Source organism: Perissodus microlepis, chromosome 14, assembly GCF_051167445.1.
Source record: "Perissodus microlepis isolate ML-2025 ecotype Zambia chromosome 14, ASM5116744v1, whole genome shotgun sequence".
NCBI classification, from domain to species: Eukaryota; Metazoa; Chordata; class Actinopteri; order Cichliformes; family Cichlidae; genus Perissodus; species Perissodus microlepis.
Window position 1 is genome coordinate 11,926,541 of NC_140474.1, and position 21,320 is coordinate 11,947,860.

General features: G+C 38.3%; 1 protein-coding gene across 3 annotated transcripts in view; it reads left to right on the forward strand.

Annotated features, from left to right (window-relative positions):
• Positions 1-20,060, forward strand: part of rpa1 (replication protein A1) — a 33,099-nt gene extending 13,039 nt beyond the window's left edge. For all 3 annotated transcript variants that reach the window (XM_084951072.1, XM_084951071.1, XM_084951073.1), the window contains 5 exons: positions 5,923-6,052; positions 8,570-8,746; positions 9,861-9,968; positions 10,253-10,339; positions 13,620-20,060. In XM_084951072.1, the coding sequence (XP_084807198.1) occupies positions 5,923-6,052; positions 8,570-8,746; positions 9,861-9,968; positions 10,253-10,339; positions 13,620-13,727 (610 nt within the window). In that variant the 3' untranslated portion in view covers positions 13,728-20,060. The remainder of the gene's footprint in view (positions 1-5,922; positions 6,053-8,569; positions 8,747-9,860; positions 9,969-10,252; positions 10,340-13,619) is intronic.
• Positions 20,061-21,320: the final 1,260 nt, after the last annotated feature.

The following is a 21,320-nucleotide window of genomic DNA, read 5'->3' on the forward strand; positions in this document are numbered from 1 at the left end:
CATTGTTTTACTCCTGCAGAGGCATCTTAATTTGATTGTGTTTTGGCGCAGACCTTTGGGACCTTCTCAAATGAATAGTCTATCCTTGGTGAGCTGTTGTCTCAAACTCATGCAGCATGTTAGCAGTGATGCTCAGTGCTTGCCAGTGTTCTTATATAGAAAGCTGAGTAGCATTCCTTTGGCACACTAATTAATCTGGGAGAGGCAAAAATACAGTTTAGGGCATATGTATTTGAACATTGACAGTTTTTATTTTCCATGTTTACCAAAATACATTCAAGCTAGTTACATAAAGGTTCTGAGCTTGAAGTACAGATGACTTTAAGCTTGAATTTAAGGGCGTTCACATCCCAATTAGACGACAAGTTAAGCAATTAAAGTTCTTTAATGAGAAACCTTAGGGTTTTCAGGTGACCAAAAGTAATTGGACAACTGTTACAAAGGCCATTTATAAGCAAGTTTGGTGTGTTCCTTCATTAAACATGTAAAAGGATTAGATTTTATTCCATGTGTTCCAAGCTGTGTTACAGTGAGCCCAAAAATGTCAAACTCAGGAGAGATCTGGCAAGACAGCTACCAAATTGACAGTCAAGTAGACTTTGCCAGGCTTACTAGCAAATATGTTTATTTTGGCCCCTCAATGTCTACAGTGGGGACAACAGTGGTGAAAACAGAACACTTAATTTATCTGCATAACAGTAGACTACTCATACAAATAAAAACCTTTCACAAGATCGAAACCAGTCGTCAATTTGGTAACAGTAAGGTCAGGTAAGACTGCTTTAAATAAACTAGAATTGTCTTAAACCAGAATGATGGTACAAGACTATGAAGAGGACCTGGAAGTGCTGACGATCTAATGTGCACAGCATCTTCTGTAAAACATGGTAAAGCAGTGAGATGCATGGGAATGTTTGGCTTCCTGTGGGACTACGGTCACTAGTGTTTCTCAGTGATGTAACAGAAGACCAAATGCCTTAGAAGTATGAAGTATATAAAGATCCACTGTCTGCTCATTACAGATGGGCATTAACTCAAAAAGTAATGTTAACATAACCTAAGAGCTTTTGAAGTCGCAACTAAGCAGAAATCTCCAGGATTGAAAAATGAAGCCAACATGCAGTGCCAAAAATCACAGCCCCTCTAGTGGCCACTTGAAGCTGAATCCCATAGTCCCATGTTAAAATGCCCAAGTTTAAGGCATTAAAATACACATTTACAGTCTACCACAGACAAACTTTTTTTTTTCCCCCAATAAAATGCTACTATTATATTAGCTTACTAACTAACAAGAACATGCTGTTTATGTATCTCTGTGAACAGTTTATATGACAAGATTTGGGGAATAGTTTTTTAGTAACAGGCGAAAAGTTAAGTGCAATCAGTAAGTTAAGTTATATAAATCTAAATAAAATAAAAATGCATTATGACAAAAAAAAAGTATGTTCACTGTAAGCTTCTTTGGTCTAAAGCGGCACTTTTGCGATAACGAGGTTTCCAGCTGTCTATAATTCCCAAGAATCACAGCATCTCCAAAGTATTGGTCAGAATTTAATCTTACTTACGCAATTGGTCTTCACCCAGATTGGGCCATTTTATGGAAAATAACCTTAGAATTGTGATGAATTGTGAGTCGGATAAGCTCCTTTAAAGCAGAGTCCAAACCAGTGGGTGATGGCACTGTGGCTACATCAATCCTTTATATACTGGTCTATAATCTCAGACCAGTCAAGCAGCATTGGGCAGAAAGACCAATACACAACAAAAACAAATGAAGACCACTACAGTGAAAAGCCTGGCGAAGCATCACAAAGCAAACCCATCCTTTGATGTTCACATGTTATTGACTACAGGCAGTCATTGCCCGCAGATGACTCTTGACAAAGTACTGAAATGGAGTAGTTTATTTATGATTATATTAATTTCTTATGGTTACAGAGGGTTTCATATATTTTGGTTAACCCTTTGAATTAAAGCTGAATTGCAGCTGTTTCTTCTAAACTCTATTGGTGATTAAAAAGACAAAAAAAATCCCTGTTAAAACATTTCATGACCTTGCTGTAGAATTCATTTATTTTAGTAACAATCCAGCACTAATATTCTTGACCTTCTGTTAGTCTTAGATGGTTGTACCTTGTTCTGAGACATCAGAGTGAAGGCCTACGCCCTTTGCAGGAATCTTCAGAATCAGACTTCACATTAGCATTTTTTTGTATCTAAATGTGAAGTTTTGGTTGTCCATTAGGTGGCAACAGCACATTTAGATCGCCTTCCTGTCTTTTCCTAAAATGTCAGGTGGTGTAGTCCCTGTTCTGACATTTTTGTCAGGTTTATACTCATTTTTTTTTTTTTTTTTTTTTTTAAGCTGTCAACCTCAGACATTCGTCATCAGCTCATTTAGTCACAGTCCAAACTGACATTTTCTGTCTTGCATATTGTGACTACAGCATTTGGATTTGTGCATAGCGCATATGTAATTATGCCAGCTAAGATGCAAACAAATTTGAGCACAGTTGTGTGGAGAACATGATCTGTCATTGAATTGACTGTTATGTTACCTTAAATCATTAGCTTACAGCTTGAAGTGTTTAAGGTGTGTGCTAACTAAAAATAAAGACAAGATGATAGTTTATTAAACTTTTAATGAAATTTGCAGATTGTCTCTGTGAGTTTAATAAACTCAGCCGTCTGCCTCTTGCTATCTAAAATATAACAGGACACCGGAGTATATTCTCGAGCATCTCACACTTCTGATAATCAGCTGTCTGCTTGATGTTTATTCAGCTGTGTAAAAACTATAACTTTAATCTCAGCCAAACCGATTTACTCAGGAACAAATAAAATACTGAAAAAAGCCAAACAATAACATTTTTAAGTTATCTAAGTGACTTATATATCATGTTTAACCTGAGTAGCGAAAGACCGCGGGGGGTTTGAAAACGATTTGCCCAGAGTCCGGTGTTCTCACGGGCTCTAGTGAGCCTTGAACCCTGGCTAGCTATCGAGCTGGTTGGTAACAGACGTCTCCGAAAACGTCGGAGCGCTTTTGAAAATATGTGGTGTCTTGATAAACCGAGCAGATATTTGAGGTTTACACAGCTACATTCTCGCCTGAAAATATGTTAAATGTTTATTTTGTGACCCAGAAAGAATAATAAGAGTAATATTAAAACGAACTAGCTGCCGCCATTGTTGGAAACTGAGCTGGGCCTCGCTATGAATTCTGGGATAGGTTGGGCCACGAAGTATACACCCGGACCCATCCTTCAAATCTGGGGAAATGAAGGGCGCATTTGTCGGAGTCTTCGAATTTGGACAGACTTTGTCGTGTCGCTGTAACGTAATCGGCCTACAAATGCGGGCACAGGAGGATGCGGTTCCTGAATTTGGACACAGCTACGATACCGGACACTGCTTCTTCTTCTTCAGGGTTTAACGGCAGCTGGCATTCTTGTACATGCAGTGCTGCCATCTTCTGTTTCAGTCCGTTATTACACTCTTAAATTCTACTACTTATTCCTGCTTCTTTTGGGATCTTACAAAGCTTCAAATGACACGTCAACTATTAAATTAGTCGTCAACGATTTTGATAGTCGACGTAATCGTGACTAGTCGACTAATCGTGGCAGCCCTAGCCTGGAGCCTAGTCTTCTATCATTACTTCATGTCCCTTTATCTGACATGTCCCCCATTCCTGTACAGTGACACTTGACATGTCTGTGTTATGCACATTCATGCGTCTGCCAACCTCCAGCCAGATATCATGGTGTTCTTGTCTTACTGAAACCACTCTGCTCTAGGCCTGGATCTTTCCACTCTCACTTGTCTGTTGCACATTTTCTGCCAGACCGAATTTGCCCTCTTTTTGTCTTCTTTATCACAACCACTACTTTTTGTGAGCCATTTCTGTTTCCTGCAGCAGATTTTCTTTTTTAAAATGAATTCGGTCACTATTTTCTTCTGGGTATCTGTCTATCAGCTTACCAGAGAAGCCATGTGAAGTCTTGCTATTCTGCAGGGTTTTTTTCCTTAAATATTGTGTATTTGCCTTCTCTGGCGATAATTTCTTTAGAGACATTAATTCATGCCAAGGAATGCCATCTGTTTTGTCATTTGATTGGTCAGGGGAAGCTTCTGATTGGATGCAGACAGAATTAGGTACACTGGTGAGGAAATTGGTGCCACTTTAAGGAATTGTTTACATTTGTTAGGAGGAGCTGGAAATCGACAACCTGTGTTTCGCTTGGGCCACAGTGTAAAATGTTAATGGGGATATTTTCTATTAGTCATGCTTGTCAGGAGCACAGCAAGTTCTCCCTGTATTTACAACCCGGCCTTGCCATTGTATGCTGCTCTGCCTTGTGGCCAACAGATTACTAAGCTGTATTGATCTTGGTGACCGTTTTAAACTTTTTTTTTTTTTTTTTTTTCCCACAAGTGCATTTTACCCTCATCCGTCTTCTCAGTCTACCTTGCCTTACCCCTTTTTTTTCTCCTATTGTCTTCCCTGAATTACCGGGAACACTAGATGAAAATGGGTTTCTGATATCACCGTAACAGCCCTGACCCTGGCCAGCTCATCAGTCCCTCTGCTGTTGATTCATTTCACAAGCCTCTCAGCCTGCCTTCCCCTCAGATGAGCTGTCCCTGCTTTGACAAACACAAACGGATTCTCTGCACAACAATATATATATTTTTTTAACTCAACTGTTAAATAGACAGCCTGCAGTCTGTTGATAGTCATGTGAACAGCAGTGTATTGTGCCTCCTGCCTGGGTTGGGATGTGTTAAAATGAATGTTGCAGTCTATAAGTGGGCTTCTGCACAGCAGTGTTGTGACGAGTCAAAATATTTTACATATAATTTTATCAACTTACCATGGTGCATTTACTTAAGGGAAGACCACAGATTGTACACATCAACATGTTTTTCCATAACTGCATATGTATAAAGCTTTTCATGCCTCCAGAGGGAGCTACACAAAAATCTTATAAAGCACTACAAATTATGTCACTTTTCAGGCTGAAGACTGTTGTAAAGACCCCTATGTTTCCTTATTTGGTGTGTAGACCAAAGGTTATCTTTTTTTTTTTTTTTTTTTCCCCTTCCTCCCCCCCCAGCTGAAAGTGCTCTTATGAAAAAGCCTGGTTGGGAATGCCTGAGAGTCCCTTGGAGACTCGGCACTAGCAGTATTAACTTTTTGACTGTTATTCAGCACCTTTACAAGTGTGATGTGATGGTTGGTTGGTATTGAATTTGTCCTGCCAGTCCTCCACTGTGAAAGCTGAACTTATTTTGGCTATTGGAAATCAGAAAAAACGGCGAATGCCCAGTGCTGAAAAGATGCTCAACACCTTGTCACGGCACTGACGTTTTTAGAATCTGTAAAAAATGCGCCGCTCCCATTTCACACTGTAAAAATGCTTTCCAGCTTAGGGGTAAAAGCCTTTGATGTATTAGTGGAGTGATCAAACTGTCCATTAGAGAGAATTGCACAGAATAAAATATGAGCTCTGATATTATCAATTATAGTTTTTCTTTTACTTTTACTGTCATATAATTCAGGAATCTAGTGAATGTAATAAAAAGATATACTTAACACAGAGCTTTTATCATAAAATCAGTGACAGAAAATTAAATGACAGCTATTTACATAATCAAATAAGCCATTTTTATTTAAACTGGAAATATTTGTTTGTCAAATGTGAAAATGCTTTGTTTGTCTTGGTCCTTTGTGAGTGAATTTAAAATGCGTTGACTTTGAACTATTAGTCTGACAAAATGAGCAATACACATTTTAATCACTTTTGCAAATTTGTAGTCCAAACAATTAACTAAAAAATAATCAAGAGCTTAATTAGTAATAAAACCATTTATTCGGGTCAAATCAGCAGTAACTGGTATTCGCTGTATTCTACACAGGTATGACAAGGAGGGGCACGCTATGGATGGACAGTCTCTGACAGAGGTGAAAGGTGGCAGCGGGGGAGGAAACACCAACTGGAAGTCTCTATCTGACGTTAAGACTGAGCATCTGGGACACGGAGACAAGGTACACACACGCACGGCTTTGTGTTGACACGCTTGAACATTAAAGATATGGTCACCCCAATATTGTTATTCAAGGTTGCCTCTTTGAAGATATTCAAGGACACACTGAAAGGCCGCTGTTGAATCCCAAACAATAAATATGAAATGCTCGCAGTCAAAATGCATTTGTTATTAAAAATCCAAGGTGCATGCTGCATTTCTGTATAGGCTTCTGTATTGTAGCTTTTACTTCTAGCTCTGCTTTGCAAACCTGAAGCAAAAAGGCTTTGGAATCAGCGTTGTATAAAAGCACTGCACCAACACGTATGTGCGCTTAAAACCGAATCCTACTAAAGTTCCTAATCCTAATGCAATATAATACATTGCCTTGTGGGTGTCCCCTCCATAGCCCTGTTGTATGTTCTTGGTGAAAGTCACATTTAATTCTAGTGCTGATTAGATTCTACATTGGCTTTATTCTTTGCCCATTTGTAATGTAATTCCTTGCCCTCAAATAAGTAAAGTAATATATGTTCTTCAATTTCCTCGTTTTTTTCATCAGTGCTGTTGAGGGAAATGGAGCTCAGTGAGGTGTATAAATACTCCAAAATGGATAATGTGACCTGCGCTGAGATCTTAATTTGTGTAGTTTAACATAATTTAACACATTAGTAATCATCACAGTATGATGAAAACGCCCCATAAAACTGGGACAATTAATAGATGCAAGCAGTTATGAGGGGATCAATGAGAACAAGTTTGAGACTGTAAGGATTGATATTCTGGCTATGTGGAAGCTTAGGAAAGCAAAGAAATGCTTCAGACAAAGTACAGGAGTGAGACTGTTAAGTAAAATATACTTTGTTTAAGGAGTAATTGTGTTTTAAATAGTGAGCATAACAGTCAATTAGTGACCCCGTCAAACATCTACTGTGCTGAGATGAATGATTTCAAATGACAAATAACGCTATTGGTTAGCAGTGGTTTACACATTTGCCTCACAAGCAGAAGAGCTCCGGTTTGATCCCAGTAGGAGACGAGATCCCTTTTGTGTCCTGTCTGGAAGGGCATTGAGGATCTGCCAAAACATGAGCTACTTACTGTGGTGACCCCTTGTGATTAAGGGTGCAGCTGAAAGTATCTGTTCCTTCTTCTTCGTCCATCAACGCAACTTGTTGATGGATTTAATCTTTCTAACATTTTTAACACAAATCTTCAGCCAATTTCAGGTGAATTTCTTTTGCCATTGGGCACATGATGAGGCTCGGTTTTGACAAATGAGGTTAGTCCGGTCTTTAACCCTCTGAGGCATCCTATACATAAGGGCATGGGGTCAGGCTTTCAAGGCCGCACCCAGAGAACTTTGTTGCAATTAATTGTTGCCGTCACAAAGTCTTTGTGTGCCACAATCTCAAGTTTCCACATTGCCCCTCTGCCCTTTCTGACAGCAAGTGGTCACCCTCCACTTGTTGGCTTGACATCCCATTTGTAAGAGCCAGTGACAGGGCCAAAAAAACAAGTTCTTCTGCCCTGTTCCTACTGGTCTGTCACACGTTAATTAAAGAGGTATTTACTTGATTAATTGGAGCTCTTGGAAAACTAGTAGAGTTTGGTGTCAGGGTTATTTTTTTGCTCAATCAAAATAGTCAAGGGTTTAAAAAAGAAAGCTTAGACATTTGCTGTTTGTTGAAACAAGATTTGTTTCCCCCGTATTTTCTCCCTGTCATTTACCTCACTCCTAAGGGCAAGTGACATTGAGTAACAATTGTCCTTGAGCTGGAAGTTAATTGAGGTGATTGTATGTCATGTAATAGCCATGGTCAGTATGAACAGAAGAGCAGTTTAAAAATCATATTTTTATTGCACTTTGCTCTTGTTTGTATTTAAGTTAACCAAGTTATTACAGACATTTTCATGGTTTTCTGACATCGGACTTGAACATTATCAGACATGGAAGGTCAGTTGCTTTGCCAAGGCACAGTTATTCATCCTTCATCAAACCGTGGAAAAGCCAGACTTATGTTATGACAGGCTATTCTGAGGTTAGTATGAGGTGGGAGACTCTCCAAAAACAGGCAGCTTTTGGACTGCAACAAAGACGGAGAATAAAGGGACAACTAGAAACTAGAACTGTCAGGAGATTTGTTTCCATCGACTATGGCAAATGTCACTTGGTTGATGTTTTCCATGACAACAAAGAAAACTTCCTGGAAGCTGTTTACATGCAGCATGTTTCTCAAGTTTGAATCCGTGGAAAAACGGCAGCTCCCTCAATAGTTGGCATTTGTGTTGCCATTAGCATTCGGGTTGGCAGTGTTGGTTATGCATCTGCTCCTTAAATGATAATAAGGTTATTTCTGACTATTCGCATATATCACTGCATAGTCCCAAAAATGCCATCTTAATATTAATTTTATCCTGTTTCTATTTTGGTTTGCATTAGTCAACATCCACAACACAAAGGTCATGAGAGTGAGACGTGATGAGTATGTCACAGTTACAATGTTTATACTTTTTTTTTTTTTGGTCTTTTGTTTAGGCTGACTACTTCACCTGCGTAGCTACGATTGTGTTTCTGCGCAAGGAAAACTGTCTTTATCAGGCCTGCCCGAGCCAAGACTGCAACAAAAAAGTGGTTGACCAGCAGAATGGCATGTTTCGGTGTGAGAAGTGTGACAAAGAATTCCCCAACTTCAAGTACCGCCTCATCCTCTCTGTAAGTGATTCAGCGTGGGTCCCCCCAAAAGCTTCTGGCCGTCTTTTCTTTCTTTCTTTTTCTTTTTAAGCTATGGCATCCACTTGCAGAAACATATATGCACATGCACACATTAAAAGACCGTTTTCATTGAATCCTGAGTCAATGATTCTTCTAATACGTCTAATATATAATCTAATAATACATCTAATAAACTACCAGGCATCAGATTGGTGAAGATTTTGTAAATTACATGTCATTACAAGGAGAAGAACAATGCAATGCAAACAACTCACGAAGGTCTATCTGTAGCTCGACTGCAACATTTTTTTATTAAATCAGGTCTAATATGAAGTCCACTAACTAAAACTAGCACGTCACAAGTCTGCCACAACGGTGCACAGTCATTTAAAAGCGAGCTTCAAAGAACAATCAAATTGCTTCCAGCGAAAATGTTGTAGCTTTTTTTTTTTTTTTTTTTTTTTTTTTAAAAAGCCCATCCCTACCTTTATATTGCCTATTATATCCTGGGGCTCAATCCAATCCATCCCTTTTATGGCTCTGTCTCTGTGTTTAAACATATTCCCAATCTGCTCTTTGTGATTAAATTTAGAGATGTATAAATCCCATTCTGCAGTTTCTGTGACGCAGTGTAATGAAGACACATGTCGTATTCCCATTTTGCGTGGTTAGTTACGTTGGGTTAATTGCAGCAGCTTTTCCCGTCGGCATTACTTTTTTACACAAAACACAGACATGAATGCAAACAAACTGCATTTTATGTAAAAAAGCCAAAAACTCAGTGAGCAACAAGCAGTGAGAGGCATGCATCTGAAATAGGCGGGTTTTGTTTTGTACCACTCACCAGTTGACTTATTATTAATAATAATAATAATAATAATAATAATAATAATAATACTAATAATACTAATAATACTAATAATACAAGCTTTAGCTTAACCTGTGAGTGTGCGCGTGCTTTTGTGTGTTTGTGTCACACTTGCCGGGAGTACATAGGCTATCCACTAACTGTTATATCAAACAAACACCCTTTCACGAAATGTAAGCCAGGCTACTCTGGTCAATAGTTGTTTATGCATTTAACTTTTTTTTTTCCCCCTTTATTATCCGTCAGGCCAACATTGCAGATTATGGGGACAACCAGTGGGTGACTTGCTTCCAGGAGAGTGCAGAGGCTATCCTGGGCCAGAATGCAGCTTACCTGGGGCAGCTCAAGGACTCGGTGAGGCTTTCTGTGCTGAATGTAATACTTTCTTCAGGGAACGACCAGGGCAGAGCTAAACTTTAAGCTTCATGCTCCCCAAACATACATACGTTTCTGTAGACAAACGCAAATATGTCTGAAACCTGTGGTGCTTTGTTTCTTCTATTTATAATTACTTAGAAAAATCAAAGCTTTTTGTTTGTTTGTTTTGTCAGACACTTACTTTCCTTTGCACTCAAGACTGTTTGATGAAACTGGCTTTTGATTAAAGGATTATATCTGAACTTTTATTTAAAATTCAGAATGAAGCTGCCTTCGATGAGGTCTTCCAGCATGCCAACTTCAACACTTTTGTCTTCCGCAACAGAGTGAAGCTGGAAACATATAATGTAAGTAAAAATGGTGTGGTAGTGTGATTAAATGCCCAGGGTTTTGTCGTTGCAGCACAGTGTCAGACAGACCACATGCATTTAGAGAGAGAGAGAGAGAGAGAGAGAGAGAGAGAAAAAAGAAATCTCGAGAAAAATGAGGCCGTGTCTCTGCGTCCCTGAACTACTGAAACTTCACAGCGGGAACATAAGAGGTTCTGCTTGTTTTTGTTGTTCTTCTTTTTAACATGGGAGAGTTTTCCCATTTTGACTGGCAGAACTGCGTCTTAAAAAAAAAAAAAAGCTGTCAGAGTGTTTGTCCTGGGATGCTGCTCATTTTCAGTGGCTTTGTGAAGGATGCACACACAGATTAGCTGCGGTCAGTATTTCCTGTAGGCCACACAGATAGAGGTTTGTTTTGAGGGAAGCACATAAAAGAATTGATTGGGCTGGGACTCTGCGCAGGAAGTCTGGAGCCAAGCCAGAGACTGCATCCGCCTTCAACACACAAAAAAGGGCCACTGTGTCTGTCACATTCAGCTCAGCATCCTAACTGCCAATGGCACTGCTACAAGCATGTATTGGCTTCTGTCTCCAAACCCCATATTCCTTCAGCAGAGACACCTGCAACCCCTCTTTGAGTTTATTTTCTACTTCTCAGCGCTACAATCCAGCCATTGTGTCATGCTCTCGCACATTGTTGTGTACTTTGATTTATAGGCTTGATGTGGGACAAAGCAGGTTCTTAACAGTTGATAACAGTCCGCTGTAACACAGTGTGACTTGCATATTGACCGGACCCCTGTAAAGAGCATCATCAGAATATTTCAGGGAATTACACTCTTCGTTTTAACTGAATGAAGTTCCCCCGTAAGGAGTGTAATAAAATTACCTTCTGTAATGCCAGTAAAACAGTGAAACACACCATCAGCACATTTAAAGGTCATTCTAGCTATATCACATGTTAGAATAGAATCATCACGTTTTTAGCCGAATACACCGATGCAGTGCAATTATTCAAATTAAACCTAAGAAGGTAATTAAGCACTGGCAATTTAGATAATTATTGGATTATTTCAGTAATTAAGGACTTATTAAGTATCATTGCCATCATATCCTTTGTATTTTATAATGCTGGTTAAAGAAAATGAAAAGTTTCATATCATCTCATACTGTAGGAAAATGTGATCCTTTCCCATTTTATTGCTATTTTTTATTACATCTTTCTCCTTTTATTTTTATTTTTTTAACTGGTACAAAATTATTATTTTTGTAATGTATATGTACAACAAAGTAGAGCGCCTTCTCTGATTGTCACACTATTTAATAGTTGTACAGTTAAAACAGTTTGGAATTAACAATGCGAACAAACTCAAATTAGAATGAAGCACATACTAAAATAAAAAACAAAGACAGGGTTGTGGGATGTTGCTGGTGTCAAAGTCAAAACCTGAGGTTGCCATTATTAATCTCATTGACCTACATTTCTATGCATAAGGTCTTAAATAAATGATATTATTGTCCTTTTAAGAGCAATATGGGGGCTGTGTAATACTATGATTAATTGGTGAAACTTCTTAATTATATTTATCATGCAAAAAATAGTGTTATGCATAATTTAATTAAATGTAAATCTGTAGATTAAATACTTTGATCAATTGTTTATTTGACTTCATAAATATTTCAAGTCAGTACTTGACCTTTTACTTGCCTGGAACCAAGTAGCTCTATAGTTTTTATTGTAGCTTTTCTCCCGCATTGATCACTACTATTCCAGTTTTAAATAGAAATAGCTGGATTTGAAGGGATATCTCCCTTATTTTGCCCTTATGAGTTCTGTCTGATGGGATGTGGCCATCTCTTATCACACACTTTGGGGCTTTAGTGCAAGGTGAGGGGTGTGAGTTTAGAGAGGAGCGAAGTGGTTTCTGACACTGATTGGTCTGAGCACAGCAGGCTTTTTACTCCACCACCACAGATGAGTTGCACTCATCCAGTTTTCCAGTCTGGAAGGAACTACTGGTATAACACTGTGCCAGGATAAACAGACTGTATATAAAAGGACATATCTACCATGATGTCACCTGTTGGTAGTTGAAGTTCAGTCTGTCACCTGAGGGACACTGCATGCACATAGTAAAAACTTGCCAATCACAAAGTAGCCCTGGAGTAAAGCAAATGAATTGCCTAGTCTTGCACTATGTGAGACTACGTGACTCTTATGGGGACAAAAAAGAGCATAATGTTGTAATAGATAGGATTGAAGTCTTTCTAGGAAAGCGTTTACTGGGGTTGTAGGTGAGCAGTGCACTTGTTCTCCTATAGTAATCTCTACACAGTACATGACTTTTCTCCTAGCCAGATGAGTCGCCCCTGCTGGTCTTTGGAGAGAGTGAAGGTTTTACACACTTTGCATTGGTTTTAAGCGTGGAAAGCTGTGTCCACCTTTTTATGTGGGATACGTGGACTGTGTTCATTAGCCTTCAATTTTTGTTACAGTTTAGGCAGAACTGGTACAACTGCTTTGTGTTTAATTGATGAACTTTACTTTTTGTGATAATTAAATAAAACACCCATATTTATATCTGAACTTCTTGTTTTTAGCATTTGTGAAATTTGGCCTAACATCAATTTCCATTCATATGATTAAATTTGAGCAGTTTGAGGTCGCTTCATATTTGTCTGCATATTTCACTTACAAAAAAACCAAGCATTAAGATCTAAAATGATTTCTTTTTTCTTAAAGAATTGGGTTCATATCCAAAGAAAAATGGTTTACATTTCACCCACTTAAGCAACAGATGATCAGCGGAGACAAAAGGAGTGTAACCACTGTTTAAATGCAGAGAGTAATAGCCCTGGTAGAACGGCCTTCCCCTGTCTAGACAGCTATGGAGATGTCTAAGGCTTTAAATGTTCGACTCTGTCTTTCATTGGTAATTAATTATATTACATAATGATTTTTAGTCGTTAGCAAAATCTTGTTGAAAACATTTACCATGGGATAAATGGCAAAGTCCAAATGGCTCTTATATTTATACAGCCATTTGGAGATATATCTATCTATATCGATAGAGACAGATGTATCGATATCTGTCTGTCTTTGTTGTATAGATGGATATCTATATATGATATAGAGAAATGGAGATATATGTACATACATACATACATACATACATACATACATACATACATACATACATACATACATACATACATACATACATACATACATCTATCTATCTGTTGGACTTGATTTTGTATGCCATTTCTCATATGAATGTCATTTTCTTTCTGACAGGATGAATCGAGGATTAAAGCTACAGTGATGGATGTAAAGCCTGTTGATCATAAAGAGTATAGCAAGAGGTTGATCCTGAACATAAGGAAACTGGCGGCTAACCACTAGGAACCTTTGACAAGTGTTCTAGTTTTGTTTGTCCTTGCAAATCTTTCATTTTCTGTACAAAAAAAAGGCTGTCACTGTGTTGTAGTTTTTGCTTACCAATCAGCTACGTCAAAATGATCTTTTGGTACTCTTTGTCCTTTTGTCATGATCATATAAAAAATGATTTTCTTTTCTTTTTGTTATTATGTGAGGTCAGAGGAGAGAGTGGGTCAGTAAGGCACAAAAGAAGAAATCACCACAGTGTCTGTCTTAAGTAAGCCACCTGTTTGTGTATACTGTGGTCATGTGGAGGTGGTAGCTGCTTTTAAGCAGAAAACCAGCAAAGTAGCAAGCACTCCTTTTCACCCTCTGACGTGCACTTAGAATGGCAGGGCTGGACCTGCACATGCCAGATAAGACCATTTGCTTTCCCACTCTTTCTTTTTTATTTTCTTTTTTCCTCCTCCGACTCTCACATACTTGCAAAAATAAGCACATACACACATGTTCAGTGTGGGCCTGTTTTGTGTTAAGTAGAGACATATTTGTGTGTCCACTGTGTTTCACAGATTCTGTAGTTTTGTTTATTTGTGATAATTATCAGTCGGAATAAAGATATTTGTAATCACGTTTAAAAAAAAAAAAAAAAAAAAGTGTATTCCTGTTAAGTGATGCGCATAATTATTGCAAAACAATGGTGCTTGGAACACCTGATCCTGGGCTGAACCTCTGCCCCCCCCATTTTTCTCGTTTTTTTTTTTTTTTAAAGTAAACATCAATAACATGTGGACCCCCCCTCCCCCCTCCAGTGTGCATTCAGGGGATTTATGCGAGAGCTGGTGCACAATGCCCTCCATCTCCAAAGGTTTTGCTCAGATGTGCAACAGATTCCCTGCAAAGTTCACTTTCATGTTCTATTAAAGCAGAACATCAGTGAGGCTGCACCTTCCCATTTTTCTTGTGATAACATCTAGTTTCTGTTGATCGTTTCTGTTGCCTGTAGTGTGTTGAAATGGATTCGACCTGTCTTTAAATGGTAAGGAAAGGTAAGTTTTACTTGGAGGGGAAACATGCTTGGAGACATGGATTAGGTTTACTATAACCAGACCATTTCTATCCAGATAGCATTTTTTTTTTTTCTTTAAACCTCTATTCCTTTTCATTTCAGTTATTAGTGCTTTTCTAGATGTTGCAGTACATTCAGAGTATTTTCAGAGCAACACAACTTGGATGTAGCATCAGATGGTGTCAAATATAGACAGTAATGCTTTATTCTGTTTGGTCTACCAAACACAAAGACATTGGGCCTTTTAAGGCATCCAAACTGATTTTTGTTTTTTATTCATGTGCTTGTACACTACTGTTGAAGATGAGGTTTGTAGATCTTGCAGCATCTCTGGGGACTTTGTTGTGGTGAGGTGGCATTGTCCTTGTTTACATCTGCTCCCCCATAAGCTTTTGTGAAAAAGGAAAACTTGTTATGTTATTGGCTAAAGTGAAATAACCAGGTAATTTAATTCTCACACCTGTTTTCAAGTTGATGATTACACAGTTCCAGGCAAAAAAACAAAACAAAACATAAAACATCGTAATCTGTTTATAATTGGATTTCTTACTTGTTAGACTGAGAACACAAAGTGGACTGAATTAGATTTGTTACCCAAGAATAAGCTGCAGTTGCAGCTTTATTAGCAATGGGTGAGTATGGCTGGGCAAAATGTTTGTGACCCATAATCAGTCAAAAGACCCATTTCTGGTTCGAACAGCTCCATTGGGCACAGTTTAAAAAGTTTTAAAATGGCAAGATGGAGCATCAGCGTAGTTCACGGCTTTCTTCCCAGGACTGAAAATGTAAGTTTTCATTTTGTATCAAAGATAATTGCATTTAAATAATTAACCTACCTACTGACTGTTTGGCAGAAGCAACAACTTAATTTCAATCACAAAATGTTTTTAGTTAATCTCTACCATGCAGTGTGCAAAAAGCAAGTTGCTGAGAGTAATGATCCCAGCAACTGGTCTTGTTCGATGCCCTGGAGACGCCTTGAATAATAGAGCAGTAAGATAAACTTGTCTGTCATTGTGTAAATACAAGTAAATTAGTTAATATAAATTAGCTTTATTTTTCTTTACCCTTCAGCTTATTCTAATAAGTAGTCTGTTTTATTGAGAAAGCTTACTGTTGTTTTACTATAAATGAATGCAGTTTCTTTTTGATGACCCTGCTTTGACAGGGTTCATCCATCAACTGTTAAATAACAAATGGTTACTGTATTTGTCTCATTTCTCTGGTAGATGTTTGCATTGTAGTTCATTTATACAGTTTAACTGAAAGGACTAGTAGCAGTGTTGAAAACGAGTTGCTTGTCTGCAGTTTGAACTCTTCCCAGTTTAAAAAAACATTTAAGAAGGTGAAATTAAATTATATGAAAATTCATCAAATCAACTGTTGTTACAGGACTTGATTGCCAACTAAGCAATGTGTGCAATTACCCCTGTGAACCTCATAATCAAACTCAAGGTGATGATTTGGTTGTAGAAATTTGAGCTCATAATGTAAAATACTGAGTGGGACAAGCTATTAACTACTGCCAAGCCTTATGGCTTTGTCTTGTATCAAAATTTACATTCAACCCAAATCTAAATTTTATTTACAAACTTGGCGCTAGTATTATTTTATCACAATATCTATGGAATAAACTAAAAGCTTGAATCTATGTCTTCATATCATAGTCGGGTATTTACACAAAGCACTAAGGATGGGATTTTGTAGTCAGTATGGGGCTTCCAACAGGTGAATCCAGCCATCGCCTTTGGACTGGGATAAATTAGAATTGCAGTAGTGAATAATAATAAATATTTATTTATTGCCATATGCATTAGTTTAAAAATGCATCTGATTATATTATACTCGCTGCCAAAGATATTTTGGCTTTTGGTGCAAGGATGTCACACGGTTTCTGTCTATTCCTCCAAATGTGAGTAAAATATTCTGAAATGTAAATAATTTCCCTGAAAGCATAGCACACTTCTGTGATGTAGTGATTACACGATTATGACCAGTAGGCATGAGCATATTTCAGTAGTGCAGAATAAAATAGATCAGTCTTATTAACGTTGTGCTCTGTGCCAAACCCCACTGGGCATGTGTGTTGCTGAGTTATGAAGAAAGTATTCTTGTTGCCCCAACTTACACCAGGCATATTACATATTGGCGAACCACAGGCGGTGCTGCTGATGAGCCATTGATTGCTTCTTTGTTGTGCTCATTTATTTCATCGAGGTGTTTATAGGGTTGACATTTTCTGTGTCAGTGCTGGAAAATATAATTTATAGGTTTACATGTCCCCTTAAAGAATGACACGAATTTAATTCTGATTACAACTGCCAATAAGATGGAGCACCTAAGGCACCTTGTAATGCTTGATGACTCCTGGGCTGTTGCTGATTGGCTTTCTACCTCTGCAAATATTTTTGATCTTTATTTTATGTCATAAATTTTAAAGATTAAATGCTACAGAGTCCATATTTTTAACATTTTTGCATAAGAGCAATTTTTTAAATGTTTGACATTCAACATATATGCTGTGTAGCAGACAACTTGACTTCACCATGGCCATTGTGAAGAAAGTGCAGCAGTACCACCCTTGAATTCAGAAGGAACAATGCCGTTTTTGTCCCGGTTGTGGAACATTGGACTCTTTTCATCCTCTTGAGGATATTCAAGGGTGTGTGGGAGTTTGCCCAACCAGTCTATATGTGTTTGGTGAAAAAGTAGAATGAATGGATGGAGTGTGGTTTCAAAGCTGTACGATGTCTAAAGAAAACCCAGTAAAGACTTCTGAAAACAGATTATTAGTACTATTTCCCTCTCTATGCTGCAGATCTTTATCCAGGTCTGCATCTAAAGAAGCTCCATCTTCATCCAGAACCCATCTCACCATTCCCAATTGTTATTCCCCCTCCCAACATCAGGGAGCATCTGAATCAAGACACTGAGATTTCTCAACAGCTTCACACCTTAGGATGAACGCTTTTACCCCTTACCCATCCTCCTGAACCATCCTATATCCCTACAACTATGTAGACTTTGTGATACACACACACACACACACACACACACACACACACACACACACACCAACCAACCTTCACCTACACGATCACCCGACTTCTCCACCTATACCACTTTGCACACTGCATTGTAAACTTTGTGCATAATTAGACTACCCATCTCCATTTCAAATACACAACCCTGTTCACTATGTGAATATTCATCTTGCATTGTGTACATTGTGTATTATCAATTGGATATACTGCTGTTTTTCAGTCTTTGAGAAACAGCATTTCATTGTTGACTATGGATGCAGGAATAATGGCAATAAAGGGTTCAGTTCAATAATACTCCATGATTTGCTCATCTGGTAAATTTGTAATACATTGTTATAGATAGCTGTGTTATATGTCGATTTGTTTACATAACGGCTTGAGGAAAAAAAAAATCTGAGTTGTTGCCTCAGTGTCTGCTTTAACATAAATACAAACAAAAGCCATTTTGCGAGTGGGATCGATTAATCCTATGGAAAAATGTATTCCTGCAATGCACTGATTTCAGTACAGGCATTTAATGTGTTTCTGGTAGTCTGTATTTCAGCTTCCTGACTGTGGAATCGGTCTAGACATTATGGAGTGCATGGTCACTTAGAATACACATAGACTACAGGGTCTTTTTTTAAAATGAGAATATGTTGTATATCAATAAGTTATTGTTTTTATCAACAGCCTCAGCCTTGGCCTTTCCCAGTCTGCTGTTTATTCGCTTTTATCGCCACTACTGCTTGTTTGGACCATCAGGTTGAGACTGTGGAATGCAGGAGAGCCTGTGGCACTGACATTAAGAAGATGTATGGGCGGTAGGAGGACCCCTTGGGTACTGCTGTAATGAATGGGAGTTAGCAGTGTGTGTGTTTCTTATGATTCATGAGTCTTGTTGCCTTCCTGGTGCACGGGTGTCCTTTCCTGGGACCGGTTGAAGGCTGTGTTTGTATTTGAGCGTGCAGCAGGCCAGACTAGTCTTGGGACCTGTTGACCAAACACAAGTAGCACGGTCTCAGCGTGGCTATTTTTACTTTTTTTTTTTTTTTTTTCCCTGACTGGCCACTTGGAGAACTGTGATTGTACGAGAGAGGGAATATTTCTGCCAGGATTTGTGTTCCGTCTTCAAATAGGGTGCAGAAAATTACACTGACAGTCAAAATGTCTGGCAGGTGGAAAGCCGATCGTTACAATAATTGTTGCAATCAAATAAAGTAATAATCCACTGTTGTTCTGAAAAGCAGAGCAGATTGAATCTGTAGATACAATTGTGTCTTGGGCCCCAATCCTGTTTCCACTTTAATTGGATTTGGGTATAGATAAAGTTCTGCTTGTCTTCACAAGCACTAGATTATAAGGCCGAGCAGTGAGTTTGTATTGTTTTCTGCAGTGACTCCTCATCGTTGTCAGGATCCTGGAAAATGCACTTTACTTTGATTCAATTTCAGTGAATCCTTTTCATTTCTGTGGTCTGCTTTTCTCACACAAATATTCTCAACAGAATTGCAGACTGCAGACACATCTGTTTTGTACAATTCTCCAGAGCACGGTAGCATCATCTAGTTTGGGTTTTATAGTTTTGGTCTCTACAATTTTGTCTGGCAAAATCTTTCAGGAGACTGCTTGCAACATGTAAGTGATAATGATTGGATACTTCAGAGCTGAGTATTGGGCGATTTGGTATGTGTGAAGGATGCTGTCTGCGTCATTAAAAATTAATGTTATATAGATGAATTGTAAGGTTCTTACTTTCCTCTGACTTTGTGTCCTCAGTTCCACACAGATTTCTCTCCATTTATTCACTTGTTTTGAACAACTTTTTCTACACTTTTCACACCTACGGGTTGTGAATGCATTAGCTGCAAACAGCTCTGCTCTCCAACACAGTCAAGAATAGGTCACTCAACAGAGACAAAGCTTGCCAGGCTGTATAGTATATCATTGTGCTTTCATCACTCCCTGCAATTTAAAACCACTTTGCAATGTTAATAAATTATTACATGAAGACATTTTTTTAATTCTTTTTTTTTCTTCAAGAAGCCATCAAAATACATTGAGCAGTTGTAATTTACTAGGTTACATCTGAATAATACTGTAAGCCTAATTTCTTTATAGTTTGCTAGGAAAATGGGAAATGGATGCAGTGATTTATCGAAACATGCGAACATACATGGAATTACACTATGTAAGGCAAAACCAGAGTTTTTACAATACAAGCTTGAAAATCAATATTTGGTATTAAACATTATCTTCAACACACCCTGAACCATTTTGTCATTTCTTTAATCTTAAAGACTGATGGAGATTCACGGCTCTTTATTGGATGTTGGCTGCCTTTTGTCCTTTCCTCTACCAAAATGATCCCACAATCCCTCCCAATGTTGAGGTCTGAGCTCTGGGGAGGCCAATCCATGACTGATAGTGTTCCACTGTATGTTTTTCTATTCAGGTATGCTTTTTACTGCACTGGCAGTGTGTTTTGGATCATTGTTATGCTGAAAAATGAAGTTGCTATCAGTCACATGCTAATACATGTGAATCAAAATCTGACTGTACTTTGCTGGATTCATAATTCCATCAATTTTTGACAAGATCCCCAACAGAACTGGCTGAAATGCCACCCCAAACCATGATAGAGCCTCCACTCTGCTTATGCCAGTATAGTCCACTTCAGCTGTTTCTGTTTCTTTTCATTAAGAATGGCTGAGACAATTCCTGATGACCCTTCAGTTGATCCGTCTACTGGTTACTAAAGGGTCAGGTGCATCTCTCAGGTCTTGTGACTGATCTTCGCTGGATTTCCCCCCCCACCCCCTATTTTATAAGGACGTGACTTCCAAATACAGTTCATATGTTGTAAATAGCTCTTCTTTTGTCCTCCACTTGTCCACATTCTTGAGGGACACACAGCACACCCTGCTGAGTTTTGCCAAGTTTCCAGGAAATGGCTCTTAGGGAATCACCTTGGTAGAAAAATATTATTTTGTGCCTGTGAAACTGTAATCTTTCAGAAATTTAACTTCTTAAAAAGATGTGTTTTGTGACAGGTTGTTAGTAACAAAGGTTCCTTGCTATGTGTAGGAGCAACATTGGTTCATCTCTTGAGTTAACTACATTTTTTTTCTGAATCATTTAAAGACCTTCAGAGAATCTAAGACCACAATAAAAATCAGAAGAAAGTCTGGCTCCTTTAAAGCAAATATATAAAGAAATGAGGAATGGTTCAAGACTTGTGCACAGTATTGTATGGATATTAGCCTGAATAGTGCAATCTCTCAACATAATTACTGAGTGTACAAAATATATCTTCTGTTTCTTCAAATAGGAACCCACTTGAGAATATCTGATGTGTTTAAAGCAGCAACATTTTGATATAATTACTGTTTTTGGCTTTCTTTCCACATGTGTTAGGAGAGACAGTGGTGGTGTGGGGTGGGATTGTCCTGTCAGTCATTTTACATTTATTTATTCTTGTCTTTTCTTGAAGGGAAGGTATCAGCACCACAGGGGCATTTTGAA